This window comes from Colossoma macropomum, unplaced genomic scaffold (assembly GCF_904425465.1).
Source record: "Colossoma macropomum unplaced genomic scaffold, Colossoma_macropomum, whole genome shotgun sequence".
In the NCBI taxonomy this organism is placed as follows: domain Eukaryota; kingdom Metazoa; phylum Chordata; class Actinopteri; order Characiformes; family Serrasalmidae; genus Colossoma; species Colossoma macropomum.
In genome coordinates, this window is record NW_023494798.1 from 25,866,381 (window position 1) to 25,880,846 (window position 14,466).

At 37.2% G+C, this 14,466-nt stretch overlaps 1 protein-coding gene across 1 annotated transcript; it reads left to right on the top strand.

Annotated features, from left to right (window-relative positions):
* Positions 1-12,280: 12,280 nt before the first annotated feature.
* LOC118818025 (guanylyl cyclase-activating protein 2-like) lies at positions 12,281-14,062 on the top strand. Its single transcript, XM_036585125.1, has 4 exons — positions 12,281-12,484; positions 12,784-12,933; positions 13,321-13,420; positions 13,932-14,062. Exons 1-4 carry the CDS (start codon positions 12,281-12,283, stop codon positions 14,060-14,062), a joined length of 585 nt encoding a protein of 194 aa, XP_036441018.1.
* Positions 14,063-14,466: the final 404 nt, after the last annotated feature.

Here is a 14,466-nt window from a genome sequence, read left to right on the forward strand (position 1 = left end):
TTTTTTTTTTTTCTTTCAGTGCCAATTTGTCCAGCCAAAGGTGCATCCCTGGTAATAATGCAATTACATTTAATATAGTATAGAAAAATTACAGTAATAACTTTTAGGGTAGACATTAACATGCGAAATGTATCTGTACTGCATTAAATTTCAATTGCTTTGTAATTATTCTGTTTGTACATCTCAAAGAATTACAGAATAAAAAGTAAATTCCTGATTGTTACAACAAACTTCATCACTGTGGAGGTTTAAAACAAAAATACTTGCAGGACAGTCATGCAGCTTACCAATAACTATGACCAAATTACTGCTCAGGACATCACGCCACAAAAGCGAGAGTGACCAACAGTCCAGTACTGGTTCCTGGGATTACAGCCAACTGTCTCTTAGCCACAGATGGCCCACAGCACAGCTTGGATCTATGGCACTGTTCAGGTTCCATAACTCCTCAGTATTATATGCATAATCAACATTCATAAGAAAAGATGTTGTGCTGCATCTGATGAATGTGTTAAAATATGTGTGCGGTCTCTGACAATGAATTTTCAGCTGAGCTGCTGTGAAACAACCAAGCACCTCCTTTTCTCGCAGTAATAAATCCTTATCTGCCCGGCGGACCTTAAGACCCGCATTGCTGAGGATAATAGTGTGGATCCATGAGAGAGAAATAGTGTGTGAATGAAAAACAGTGAAGAATAGAGGAGGAAACATCAATCCCAGAGACCTCCCAGCTAAAAAAGCAGAAATGAGAAGACTCTGAGTCTATATTAAATCCTATATAGTCATTAAAGGAGGACAAAGATTATTTTGAGGCAATGAACTGATAAGGAGGCCTGCTAGGGGCTCAGTGGTGATGGTTGTCAAGAGGTGAGAAACATAATTACACGGATGCTTTATTGCTTTATTTCATCCAAAGCAACACACACACACACACACCTCAAGGCTGGGTTTGATCACCAGAATCAATCCTAATAAATTATTTAAGGTCCTCCCAGCATCCCTCAATCCCTCACACATTTTTCTGCAAGTATGACCATCTCTCTCTCCCCCCCTCTCTCTCTCTCTCTCTCACTCACTCACTCACTCACTCACTCACACACTCACTCACACACACACACACACAGTGCCTTCTGAGCCTTTCTTATCCATGCAGCACCATCACATTCATGCCCTCTCCTCCAGCGCTAAACGCTGCTTCCTCCTTCACCTCCATCAGCACTGACAGCTCCAGCTTCTTTGGATAGCTGCCAGAGAAGGAGTCCAGGCAGACCCATCACTGGCTTGATAATGCTGCTGTGTGGATAAATGTGGATAGCCGTCAAAAGTTTGAGGACATTTACAGCTCGTTTACACCTTGCATTAACAGACCAACATTAACTGACCAGATCTTGTTTTTTCCACCTAAGTAATAAGTAAACAGAGATAGAGCTAGAGATGCTTGTGCACGCATTTATCATCTTGCCTTAATTATTATAATGCTCTTGTAATGCTCTTTTTTCCTCCCTTAATCATCTGCAGGCAATTCAGAATGTTGCCACAAGACTACTTATTAGGTCTAACAGACGGTCTCATATAACCATCCATCCATCCATCCATCATCTAAACCGCTTATCCTTCTGGGTCGCGGTGGGGTGCTGGAGCCTATCCCAGCTGTCATCGGGCGGAAGGCAGGATACACTGCACGGTCAAGCTCCTGTGTATGTGGCTGATTTACTTCAGCCTTATTCATTAGCTCATTCTCTTTGGTCTAATATGTTAAATACACAGTCTGATCCTCGTACCCACTTAAAGACCCATGGTGATTGAGCATTTGAGGTCACAGCACCTAAACTGTGGAATGCTCTGCCCACTCCTCTAAGGTCTGCTGACTCTATGGACCCTTTTAAAACAGGCGTTTGGGTCATTTGTGTTCACTCTCTGTATTTTATGTGTATTTTGTTCGTGTTTGCAATGTTTTATATTGTAAAATGCTTCTGTGAAGCACTTTGTGACAGTCACATTTCTAACATTTCTTATATACAAGCTGTGTGCGTGCAGTTGAGTACCTGTGTCAGCAATGGGTGCAGCTGAATTCACTAATTAGAAGAGGAGTCTGGATAGTTTTGGAGATTTAGTGTTACAGTGAAAAGTGATAAGCTCAACTTGGATGCTTTCATCTGCCTAGTGTTGCATGATCTCACAACCAGAATGTCTAGGGACAACCATGAGAATTTTTGGGCTTAATGTGAATGGAAACATAGACTTATTAGGATGAGAACAAGGTAAATGTGAAATTTCTAAACCTATTCAATGCTTTATGAAGGCAGAGGTCAAAGTAGGGGGTGATGGTAACATAACATTGTCTGATAGACAACAAGCCTGTTGGTAGCTCATGGATGTAACGTAAGTTAGCATGGCTGAAAAGTCCTCCAAAAACTCAAGTTACACATGTAGATGTGTGTTGCATGTGCGGAGTACACACTACATGCAGTAAAAAAAATAAACATTACCTTTGTCAAGAGAAGAACTGTTAGCTAATGATTTTTTAGGTATTTTGTTTTGCTTGTGTTATTGAATGTATTCAGGATGTTAAAAGAACACAAACAACTTGAGTTTGGAGTGAGTTTAGAGGGGACATGCCCTTGTTTGATACAGATTATGCTAATGTCCAGCACAAGTTGTCCCTAGACAAGTATTTTTATCATGAGATCAAGTCTGGCTCTGCAGGATTGTCATCATTCCAGATTGTAAGAAGGCACTTTGGTGATAACTCCAGCCGTGGATATCCTCTATCTTGTGTTTCCTTGTTTATCCACCACCTGCTAGTAAGCACTCAGCATATTTCTGCTCATGTAATTGTACAAGTATGTAGAAAACGTGTTCCATTTCTGTTTGTGCTCATAACAAGATTGTCTGGGGACAAAGTCTATCTCTGTCCTCTGAATGTAGTTTTAGAGACTCGATTGTATTCCGACCACAGTGCATCGTGGTTCGGTGTACAATTGGCTTTTCATGCAGTCACATGAAATCTGAATGTGATCCAGTCACAGAAAACACATGCAATAAGCAGCCTCATTGCCTTATTTTGATTTTTTGATTTTTTCATTTTTACTTTTCACTTAATATGAAAATAATTCTGTATATGTTTTATTCATTTATCACATGAATAGTTATTTGCTAAACGTGTATATTTAGCGCTAACTCTCAGCTTCATGTTCATCAAATATCTCATTGCTATGAAGAGTAGATTTGGCTAAATAACCATTTGACATTTTCTTTCCTAAACTATTGTTGAAAGCACATATTGAAACTTCTTTGGTCCAAATGTGGTTTAAATACTTGAAAGTTTTGAGTGCTGGAATCACAACAAGTGTGTAAAAACTGAACTTTAGCACTATTCTCAAGATGGCACTTTCAAAAAATGGTTAAAGGGGTTAATTCAGTGGTTAAGATGTAAAGAAAGTCATTCAGTGTAGTTTATGTGAAATAGTTTATTGTAGAAACTTACCAACTAAAATTTCTTTACAGTGGTGGTGATGACTGGTCCCAGTACATGTATTCTGTGTTTTATTTGTAATGCTCATGATGGTACATAAATGATAAAAAAAAAGTTTGCCCAGTTTTGCTCTGCACTGTGGGAAAAAACATGTTTTAACTTACAAAAGCGCTTTGGACCTCTAGTTCCTTTCACTACTACCATGGACAATTTTGACTCAGTAAGGTTCTCTGCACTGGAGCATTTCATATGAAACCACTAAATGACCATTATCATTTTAATTTATGGAATTCCTCTTTAAGTTTTAACCCCTTAAAAGGCCAGGACCTGCCAGTAGCCTCTAAGTTTTATTACACACTTCTATAACTTAAGATTAGTTCCACCAGTGTGCATTGAAGTCCCTGTAGTTACTGAATAATAAGCCAAAGTATGTAATAAGCCTTAGGTTGCAAGGGTTAGTATGTAGTTAGTTGTTGCACACCTACAAAGAAAACACAGTCATTTGTATCAAAAGCTTGAAAGCTAGGTGTCCCCAAAATAATCAACAGACAGCCCTCTGCTTGTCATGCCTTTACAACTGAAGGCACTGAAAACCATTCTTTGGGGTGATGCTATGGTTTAACAAATCTCCTCATAATGCAACAGTTCTAGTTTTCCTCAACAGTACAAACAAGCCTAGACCCATTTAGGAGCTATTATTTTTGATATTCAACCTGACTGTCTACAACTAGAGAGAGACCTTTTCTGCTATGATGAGAGGTCACGTAGGAAGGATCTCAAGCCAAAAGACATGGACACTACAGCCGGGGACCGAGTTTAATATAGAGAACAGCAGGAAGGCCATCTGTCTTAGAGGTGTTGTGGACAGAACTGTAGCTAACTTTGTACTTTTATGAGGACTGGGACAAATCTCAGCATCTCTCTCACTCACCCTCTCTATCTCTCTCTGTCTCTCTCTTTCTCTCACACACACACACACACATATACTCACACCCACACAGAGAGGAAAAGAGAGAGAATAACTATCCATCTGGCCACCAGATGGTGATATATCCAATGGTTGCTAAACAGAGTTTCATGTATGTAAATAGAGCAGATAATCAGTTCGGCTGTCTTTTAAGGGATGTGTGAGAAAAACTGAACACTAGATAAAGACAAGAAGGTATAACAGTGCCTTTATATAGAGTCAGACGTCAGAGAAGTTGTGCAGACCTAATACTGATGTGCGAAGAACGCACTGTTAAAAATAAAGGTGTTAAAAGGGGTTTTGGAGCATTGCCATAGCAGAGCTGCTTTCTGCTTCTCTAAAGGACATTTTTATAGATATTCCATTTACAAAAAAATAACTATGTGAGGCCCATTATTCAATAATATTACACCACCACTGTGTTTTAGTTAAACAAGTTGCAGAGATTTTTGTATACACAGAGAAACTCTGGTTTCACAAGCTCCCACTACACTGTCACATTGTGATCCCAGATGTTGTACAGCTGTTTTAGTGTGTTATTAGTCTGAGCACCTTTACAGTTTATGGTAGCCTTTGCAGCACTATCCTTTCATACTTTATGTGCTATCTGGTGTGTATGTACATGTATTATCCTATACATATAGTGCATCTATAATACTGGTAACTTGGCTAGCATCATAAAGAGGTTCTAGTATGTTAACACTAAGATAATTGGGGTCATATGGAACATTTTTTGGTCATTCAAGGTTAAGCATGGATATCTGAAGCCTATGAAAGACATTCCACATATTGCTAAAGCTCGTAAAAGATATTAATATGCATTTCAGCTTGTTGTAGTTGAAGTAACTCCTTCAACAAAGAATTCTGGCATAGAGCTGCTGCTGTTTTCCATTGCTAACAACTGACTGAAATGTACTGGTCAGTCTGCTTCTCATTCTCATAGTCAGTGACACATCTAGCACTTCAGAAGGCCTGTTTTTTTCACAAAATTGGTCACCCCTTTGTAAATCATGATTTGATATAAGATCGTAATTTTGTTGGTGGTTAATCTATAGGTCTTCTGTCCAGCTCCTGAAGTCCTAACCAATGAGAAAGCTCACTTATTTGAATCTACCTAGATACCACAGAGAAAAAAAACCTGATTAGATATTGTCCTACTGCACATTTCAAGAATATAACCCTTTTGTTTCATGACCGATGAGTGTTTTAAATAAAAGTCACTAAAACATTACAGACGGTAGGTTATCTCTGGAGGTTTCCTGCTGGTAAACTGTGACAAAAGGTAATATTTTTAGTCTGAAGAACCTTTTTAAAAAGTAATGAATCTCCTAGAAAGTTTTAAAGAATTTTAAATCCCAGCCAAGAACTTATAGGGAACTTTAATTGTAAAGAAATTTTTACATAATGTGGAAGTTCTTTAGGGAACCAAAATTGTTTCTTCTACAACATCACCAAGACGAAGAATCCTTTTGGCATCTCCAAGAATCCTTTTGGTAACTTGTGTAGCTATACTAATGCTAACTGTTCAGCACACTACACTCTTAGCCAAAGGAGTTCTTTATGGTACCAAAAGGGTACTATGGTGCTGCTTTAACAAAGGTTTTTTAAAGAGCAATGTACAATGGGTTTTCCACAAAGAAGAACCATTCCACCATACAAAGAACCAATCGTGTCAAATGATTTTTGTCATGATTCTAAATACAACCATTGCCTTTACAAGAGAACCCTTGGAGAACCACTATTTTTGGACATACCATATGTGACAGCAGGATGAGCAGTGTTAAAATATACATAACTTAGTTGCATTTCCTGTTGGTGTACTTTTCTTTCCCTTTCATGGGATTTTCGAGATTTCTGATTTTAGTGTGTTTAGCACAGCAAAGCCTTTTTTCCCCTGGCATTGACAGACCTATAAAAGGGCACCTCTACTGAGCGGATATGCTTGATACAAAATCGGATGTGCAGCAATGTGTGTGATTATATAACAATAGCTATTGAGCATATCCTTCCGTCAGTGCTAGTTGTTACTCTGATGTCCATTTGAAGAGAGCCTCTTTGAGAGGAATTTTGATGAAGCCCAATTGCTGGTATAAATATCACACAGAAATCACTTACATTGAGAGAGAGACTATTTCTGGAGCGTTTCATCACCCTCGCTTCATCCCCCAAGCTTAAATGAGGGCTAGTGCATTTTTCTGCTGAGTGCATCTGCATATCCGCCTCGCTTTGAGGTGTCGAAGACGTCAAAAGGCAAAAAAAAAAAGGTAAAAAAAAGGCAGGCTGATCTTCAAAGCAGAGGAGAGATAGGGTTTATTTCTGTTACCTTTTGTGGAGTCAGCTTCCTCAGACATGCACATGAATTGAAACATATTCTCTACACTACAGTACTCTACCCAAGAGGCAGCTTTTCTCTCAGGTGCATAAGGATGAAATGTTCATAGAAACAGATACTGACGGCACTCGTGTTTATCAGGACATTTTTCAGATTAATTGATCACTTTTTTATGTAAATGTCTTGTAAAATGTACTCATTTTTCGCTGCAATCTTTTTTGAGGAGCTAGATCTAAGGATGTTGCAAGCTTTATTATCTAAAGCCTTTATTTTTCTGTATTTGTGTGAAGCACATTGAATTGCCATTGTGTATGAAAGGTGCTATAAAAATAACCTTGCCTTGCCTTAAAACATATTTTTTTGTCTCTGTATTATTAAAAACCAGTTTAATGTAACTGTTTCTACTTTTAGAGCAATCTATCAAAAGTAATAATTAAAAAAAACATTTTACATTATAAAAAATCTGTAATTTGTTTATGATTTTTTTTTCTCTGCACCTGCAGCACATTAAAAATGCACCATTTTAATATATTTATGAATGTTGTTTGTAATTATGGATGTTAAAGGAATGGTTCACTCAGTATTGCTAATGTTACTATTAATGAATGGAAGTGAATTGTCACTGATGAGCGTTATTCATGTGTTGTCATGCTAATTGGAGACTACTGCGTTCCACTGATTGTTGGCAACATTGACATCGCTGAACTATTCCTTTATAAAGGGAAGAGGAAGTGAAATGACCAGCCTTGACCTTTATGGTGCACACTGGCTTTGTAGCATGCGCATGAAATTCTTTCAATAACATTTCTTTTTAGGTTTGAACCATGTTTGTAAATTAATCATAACACTTTTGCGACGTGTTCAAGAAAAATATGATAGAGGACTGACAATTACAATGCAGTCAGAAAGAGAACACAGAGTAACTTGGAGTAATACTGCCCCCATTAGATGGCATACTGTATTTCGCGTATGAGATTTCAGCTCTCAGCCCAATTGCCAGAGCACTCAGCAGCTCTGCCCACTTTTTCTCAAGCTCATGAAGATGCTTTACTAAATATATAGCACAGTGTAGAAAATGGATGCCACCCTTCATTTATTTATTTTCCAGTCAAAATGATCAATCAAACGTTACTCGATTCTCAGCATCAGAAAAAAGCAGGAAGCATCCATTTAACAGAAAATTACACCAAAGCCTCCACTGTAATAGCCTCCAGTATAATATCAAATCTATCAATATCTAATTTGTACACTTTTTACTTTTGTACTTCCAAACACAGTGTCTGACATTGTGACCCTCTTCAAAGACCTCACCTCAGCTGCCTTCAGTTTTCTTTCTTATCTGCATCTAAAATGGCTAAAAGGGGATGTTTCTGAGAATATCAGACACGATTGGCGTACATATTGAAGGGGAAAGTCAAAGGAAAATCTATAAAAAAAAGTAGTTTCCAAAACTAGAGGTCAAAAACTGATTAAAAATACATCCATCTATACATACAATCTTGCAAGCCTTGATTGACCAGCAAAACTGTCATAATCAGATAAATTGTACTTAAAGCTTTCATCTTTGAGAAAAAATCAAGCTCCACTCTTGTTTCAGATCTGCAAAAATCCATGTATTTCCTTCCATTGTAAGAAGACAACTAAAACTACAATGCTGTAGGTCTAAAGACATGTGTAGCTATCAGGAAATAAGAAAGAAAGAAAATAGACAAAAAAAGAAGAAAGAAGAACACTGAAAGTGAACATCTCTGATGTGGAATAAGGTTTCATGGACTGATAAGTCTGAAATTGTTGTTGGACTATATGCAGTGTGAAAAATAATAAAAAGCAACCAACTTTTAAGACTGAAGTTGTGTGTGGAAAAATATCCATTTCTTTAAAAACTGAAAGCAAGTGTCCTGAAACAAATGGAAGCTGTAATAAAGATGAAGTACATTAAATACTTAACAGTTTTATATTACATTAGGTTGCTGAACTTCTGTTATATTTTATGGTAAAATGAATATATTCTGTTTTTTTTCTGGTGCTGAAAAATGAATAACCTGTACTTAATGGGCATTCTGGTTTAAAATTAAAGAAGTGAAAGGGTGGTCTCTGACTTTTGTATAGTATTTTGAACAAAATGAAATACAATATTACTAAGTACTCTTTTTTTTCTTTCTTTCTTTCTTTCTTTCTTTCTTTCGACCTGAAAAATCAGATGTTATTCTCTCTTACTAGTCTGACTATTCACATTTATTGAGGTGGTACTCTACTGTATTGGTATATGAGACCAAGGGTTGTTATCTGGGGGCAATAAATCGTCTTATCTAACCTGAACTGAGACCTTTAGCTTCTGGCTGAACTATAAATAGCTCCAGGGCATCTACTAATCTCTGTGTAGGTATATTTCTAGACCAAGCCCGTAAGTATGGACCAATCACCAATCAGTTAGAAAGACAACAGCTTTGGTTAAGCACAGGCTCAGTGGTGACACTGGTATCCCAAGTCAGTTGGTATATATGGCACATTGAGGTAAGGATGTGGTATCCATTAGTAGTTTATTTGATCAGGTAGCATCTATTTCAGGATACAGTTGAGACTAAAAGCAAAAACATTTATTTTGTTTATGTGTAAAAGACCACACTGTCATTCAATGCTAAAAGCTACGAGAACACAGAGGAGAACCCTCAAGGCCTTTTAGACCTTCAGAGAAGACCTAATGATTTCTGCAAACTAAAACATGTCTGTAGTATTTAGTTCTTCTTCATTCAATAGAATCAAGCTTGTATTTAAACTCTGCAAGTGATGTAGTAACACTCTTATTTCACTGTTAAGTTAAAGGGTGAAACTCTTAAAATGCCCAACAGAAAATTACCCATTCAGGATTTTTTTCTGTGATCTCTAAGCAGACACAGCCAAGCAAACTCTGCCACTGGTTAAGGCTTCAGAAGCTGGACAGAAGGACTTACTTATTGGATTACCAAAAAGTCGGAAGTGATAGTGTAATCAGTTGATGAGGTTTTGATTTACAATGGGCTGGGACTAATTTCAGGTCTCTCTAGGTCTTCTGAAAGTCCTAGATACAGCACTGACTGCAAATATGAATGGCAGTCTGACCAGGTTTCAGTCAGTCATTAGAAATGGAAAACAGCAGCTGCTACTCTTGATGGCTGTAAAACCACAATATACAAAGTGGAAAATATGTTAATATGTCTGAAATTCAAATAAAACACTGAATGTCTTTTGCAGTCTTAGTCCAAATATCTATTTTTAATCTAGAGCAGCCAAAAAAAAACAATTAAAGTTAATTTCTGTTAGCTTAGCACTAACATACAAACAGAATGCAATTGGGATGCTAGCAGAACTTTGATGGGGTTTTTTTTCCTCATTTTTGGCCAAGTTTTGAAATTTCTGGTATGAAGCATAGGCATAGCCCTACTGCATAAATTGTATTAGAAGTGGATGGTCAGTGTATGTGACAACAAAACATATATACATACAATAATTCACCATTGCGTTTTGGTTAGTGATAGTATCTAGAGGCTGCATCATCTCATCTGTCTGTCTCATTTGTGTTAGCTCTATTTCTTAATCCAAATCAAGCCCTTTGCCAATCCTATTAGTGATTAAACTTAGCAAGCATCTCAATTCCCTCTGCGGAGCATGCTGAAAATAAGTTTTCACATGAGGAGTGGTCCTAATGGTTGACTTGGTCATTGAACTTTCTATCTAGTTAATTGTATCTAAGACTTTACAAATATGTAAGTTCTTGAGTTCTTGGGTACTTTCTGAAATAATCTTATAAACTGACTGAGGCTTAAATATTTTAAACAGTTATTTTAAACAGTTATAAATTATGTTATTTAAGAATAAATATATGTATTTAATTTCTGTTATTCAACAACAAACAGAATTTTTCTAAAAGCTAACAGACTAGCATGCTCCTCCAGTCTTTTTCAGAGATAAGCTTGACATTGAAGCATTTACTAAATCTTTTTCTAATATCACAGAAAAAATGTAATACATCATTGCTGAAAAAAAACAAAAAAAAACAAGTATTTTTTCATGATGAATGGACCAATAGAAATGCTCCAAAATTGCTTGGAATAAAATTTACATTAACTTCCATTAAAAGGACGTTGCCCCAACACACACACACACACACATAGTACAGCTGAAGCTTGTAAGACATGCAAGTAACTTATTATAGTAGCTTGGTGCTAATATAATATTGCAATTATTGTATTATATAACATTAATGTAACAGTGCTAAATAGATAAAAGATACTTTACTACAAGTTGAATATTTCTGAAAAAAGTGTTGTTTTTAATTTACTTGATTCATGTGTCCGCATTGCTAAAATATGTCAACACAGCTTTTGCCAAAAGTAAATGAAGGACAGTAATTTTGTTGATGTGTTAATGTGAAATGCATACAATTGTATCAAGTAAATCGAAGCACTACTTTTCCAGGGTATTCTGGAAAATTTTCCATTTTTTTCCTGCTGTACATTGATGCATCTCTGTCCACTAAAAACTGAAAAAAATGGCCAGAGGAGATGACAGTGCTGTTTCTTCTGATAAGTAGGTCTACTTTTGGTGACTAGCTTTAAAGTAAAGCTTGTAGTACTGTATGCTTTGATGTATGATTATGATACCATTACAATATTGTTATAACAGCCATACAGTAAGTTACAGTCTGATACAGTATATTCTGCCTGTACTATACACATTTTCCCAGAATTCAGCACAGGATTCTGTATAAAACACTAAAATGCTTTGCTAATCAACTGCATTTGTAAGTTGGAACTTGCTTAAGAAGATTGAAAGAGTGAGCAAACCCCTCTGAACTGAATTGCTTTCTAATCCTGCATCTCCAGGCTGAGCTGAGTCATGTGTGAACTGCAGAGTAACTAAGCTGTTCACATGAACACTGAACCTTAATTTACCTCAAGTTTTGACTGTACCCTTTGAACAGGTGACAGGTTAACAGATTTATAGTCCTGTGCTCTGCTGAGTGAGGATGAAAGAATCAGCAATCTAACAAGATTCACAGCCAGTGGATGTGGGTTTCCCTATCCAATTATGGTCAGCTATTTGTAGAGCACAGGTCTCTGTCCTTATATGTGAACTGACATGATCTTATTTTGGCAGAATTGTGCGCTTTGTAATAAATTATGTCGGTGACCAGCTTACAAAACAGAGTATTTTTCATTTAGAGTGGAATAAAGACATGTCTGTGCAAATGTTGATGCTTTACTTGCTCTGTCTGTTGTCTATCTGTTACTTTACAGTGTCATGAATGTGTCACTGGAATAAAACATCCTGCAACTATTAGATGTGAGAAACCTCAACTTATCCTGTTACGTCCACCTGGACTCTTCCTCCTCCCCCTGTAGTTTCATTTGCCCAGTGTGAAGACTTTCAGGACTAATCTCCATTAGCTCTATTAATGGTCCAGCGAGAGGAGCGCTGCAGCGTTTGGAGAGGATTTCAGCACCACGGACAGCTCCCAGGCACAAGCATGGGCCAAGCACAGCAGACTGAGCAGAGCGCAGAGGTGGAGGTAGACGTGGCTGCTCTTCAGGAAATGTACAAAAAGTTTGTGACGGAGTGTCCCAGCGGACTCTTGTTTTTGCATGAATTTAAGCGATTTTTCGGAGTTGACCCCACAGGAGAAGCATCGGAGTACGCTGAGAGCATGTTCCGTGCCTTTGACAAGAACGGGGTGAGAAATAAAACAGCTTTGGGCGTTTCTCCCTTTCAGAGAAGAAAATATGTGAATGCTTTAATTTGTAACATGTTCACTGTAGCACAGCCTGAGGATCACAGTAAGCAGACTGTCCATGCTTTAGTCTTTAAACAGAAATAATTAAGAAGCTGTAAATTCATTCAAATTAATGAGCAGATGAGAGAAAGAGATACTTCTGCAGCACAAGACATAGATGTAATGCAGTTAGTCGTGTTTGCAGTGTTTTGTTAGCTACTTTTGTAATTGCTGAAGATGTGTTTTTTGTTTATTTGCAGGACAATACCATTGATTTCTTGGAGTTTGTGGCAGCTTTGAACTTGGTGTTCAGGGGAGATTTAGAGCACAAGCTGAGATGGTCATTCAAGGTATATGATAAGGATGGCAATGGCTTTGTGGACAGGGCTGAACTCAGAGCGATTATTGAAGTGAGTCCTTTTTTCTGCTTTTGGGTGTTTGCATCACTAGTCTGTCCTTGATAATGTCCTAGTGCAAGAATTAAAGCTAGTTCTTCTAGTTCTCTCATTTGACTTGCACAATTCTCCACCGACTGCTCATATCCCAGGGCTAACAGACCAACATTAAATGCTTTATAGAAATGTAAAAACTGATCGCATTGATGCCACAGTATGCACAGTAACAGATGCCAAAGATGCATAATATATGAATAGCCCTTGTAATTTAGATTGAAGGCCAGTCAACTAATTTCAACCTGTAGACACATTATATAACAGTGCTTTATTACTTATTTGTAAGCCTGTAATTCTCAAATGGTAGTGGTTTTTTAACATCTTGCCTTTTACCCCTCTTTCCAGAGTATATATCGTATAAAGAAAGTGGACAGGAGAGAGCTGGACACCTCTTTAGATGAAGTTTGTGAGCGAATCTTCCGAGTTGTAGATGCAAATGGTGATGGTGAGTGAGGTTGCCCTTTTTGATTCAGTGATCCAGAAGCTGGGCTTAACCCTTAAATTCCCAACTTATTGCATTCTAAGGTTTATTATTTAGTAATTAAGTGGAAACAATGCAAACTGACAGAGTTATTCTTTAGTTACATTAGTGTGAAATGGAAGCTTGAATCTTCCGGCATGTGCTGACCATTTAATAGTAGCTATAGGTCTGTAATAGTGCAAACAAAGACAGCTGTATTGAACAGAACCTAATATTAAAAAAGAAAGCTATTGGAATAGAATCTTTTCCCCACCCCCTTGCATTAGCTAGGGACAACAGAGGCTGATCAACTGGCCCTATTCCCTTTTGGGATAATCTCCATTAGGTATTACTGTAAGTATAGTCATCCAATTAAAAGTTCAGAATTAGTGCAGTGGGTTAAGTATCAGCTTTGATGTTTGGTAATGTCTATCATGTTAAAAGCATTATTCACACTCATTCTTACTACTTGTAACCCATTGTACATCTCTCCTAGGCCGCATAACACTGGAAGAGTTTGTAGAAGGGGCTCAGAAAGACCCGTGGATTCTCAACATGCTACGTTTAGACATGAACCCTTACAGCTGGGTGTTGGACCAGAAGAGAAGGAAAAGTGCTCATTTCTGAAAATGAAGATATCATTAGTTAATATCCAGATACACAATGCCAATATTAATGCTGTTGAGATTTCTTTGTCTTCACCCTAAATCCGTCAATGTGCCTCATGCTACCGTACTGTTTCAGTGAATGGCCTTCTTCATTAGACACAACACAACTGAAGCACTGCTTAATTGAATGCTTTATATTTTCTATGTTTATAGAAATGGAGATTGAGGAAATAAGATGAATGAGGAGGATATTTTAGCATTGAAATGAAATGATTTTTATATAAATAAATAAATATAAAAATGTTTATTTAAATTGATATAACTGCATGTTTATGCACACACAAGCATTATTAGACTGATCATTTGATGTGTGATTTCAAGCAACAGGATAGCCTCATTGTTGAGGTTTTAAAGAAGAGTATT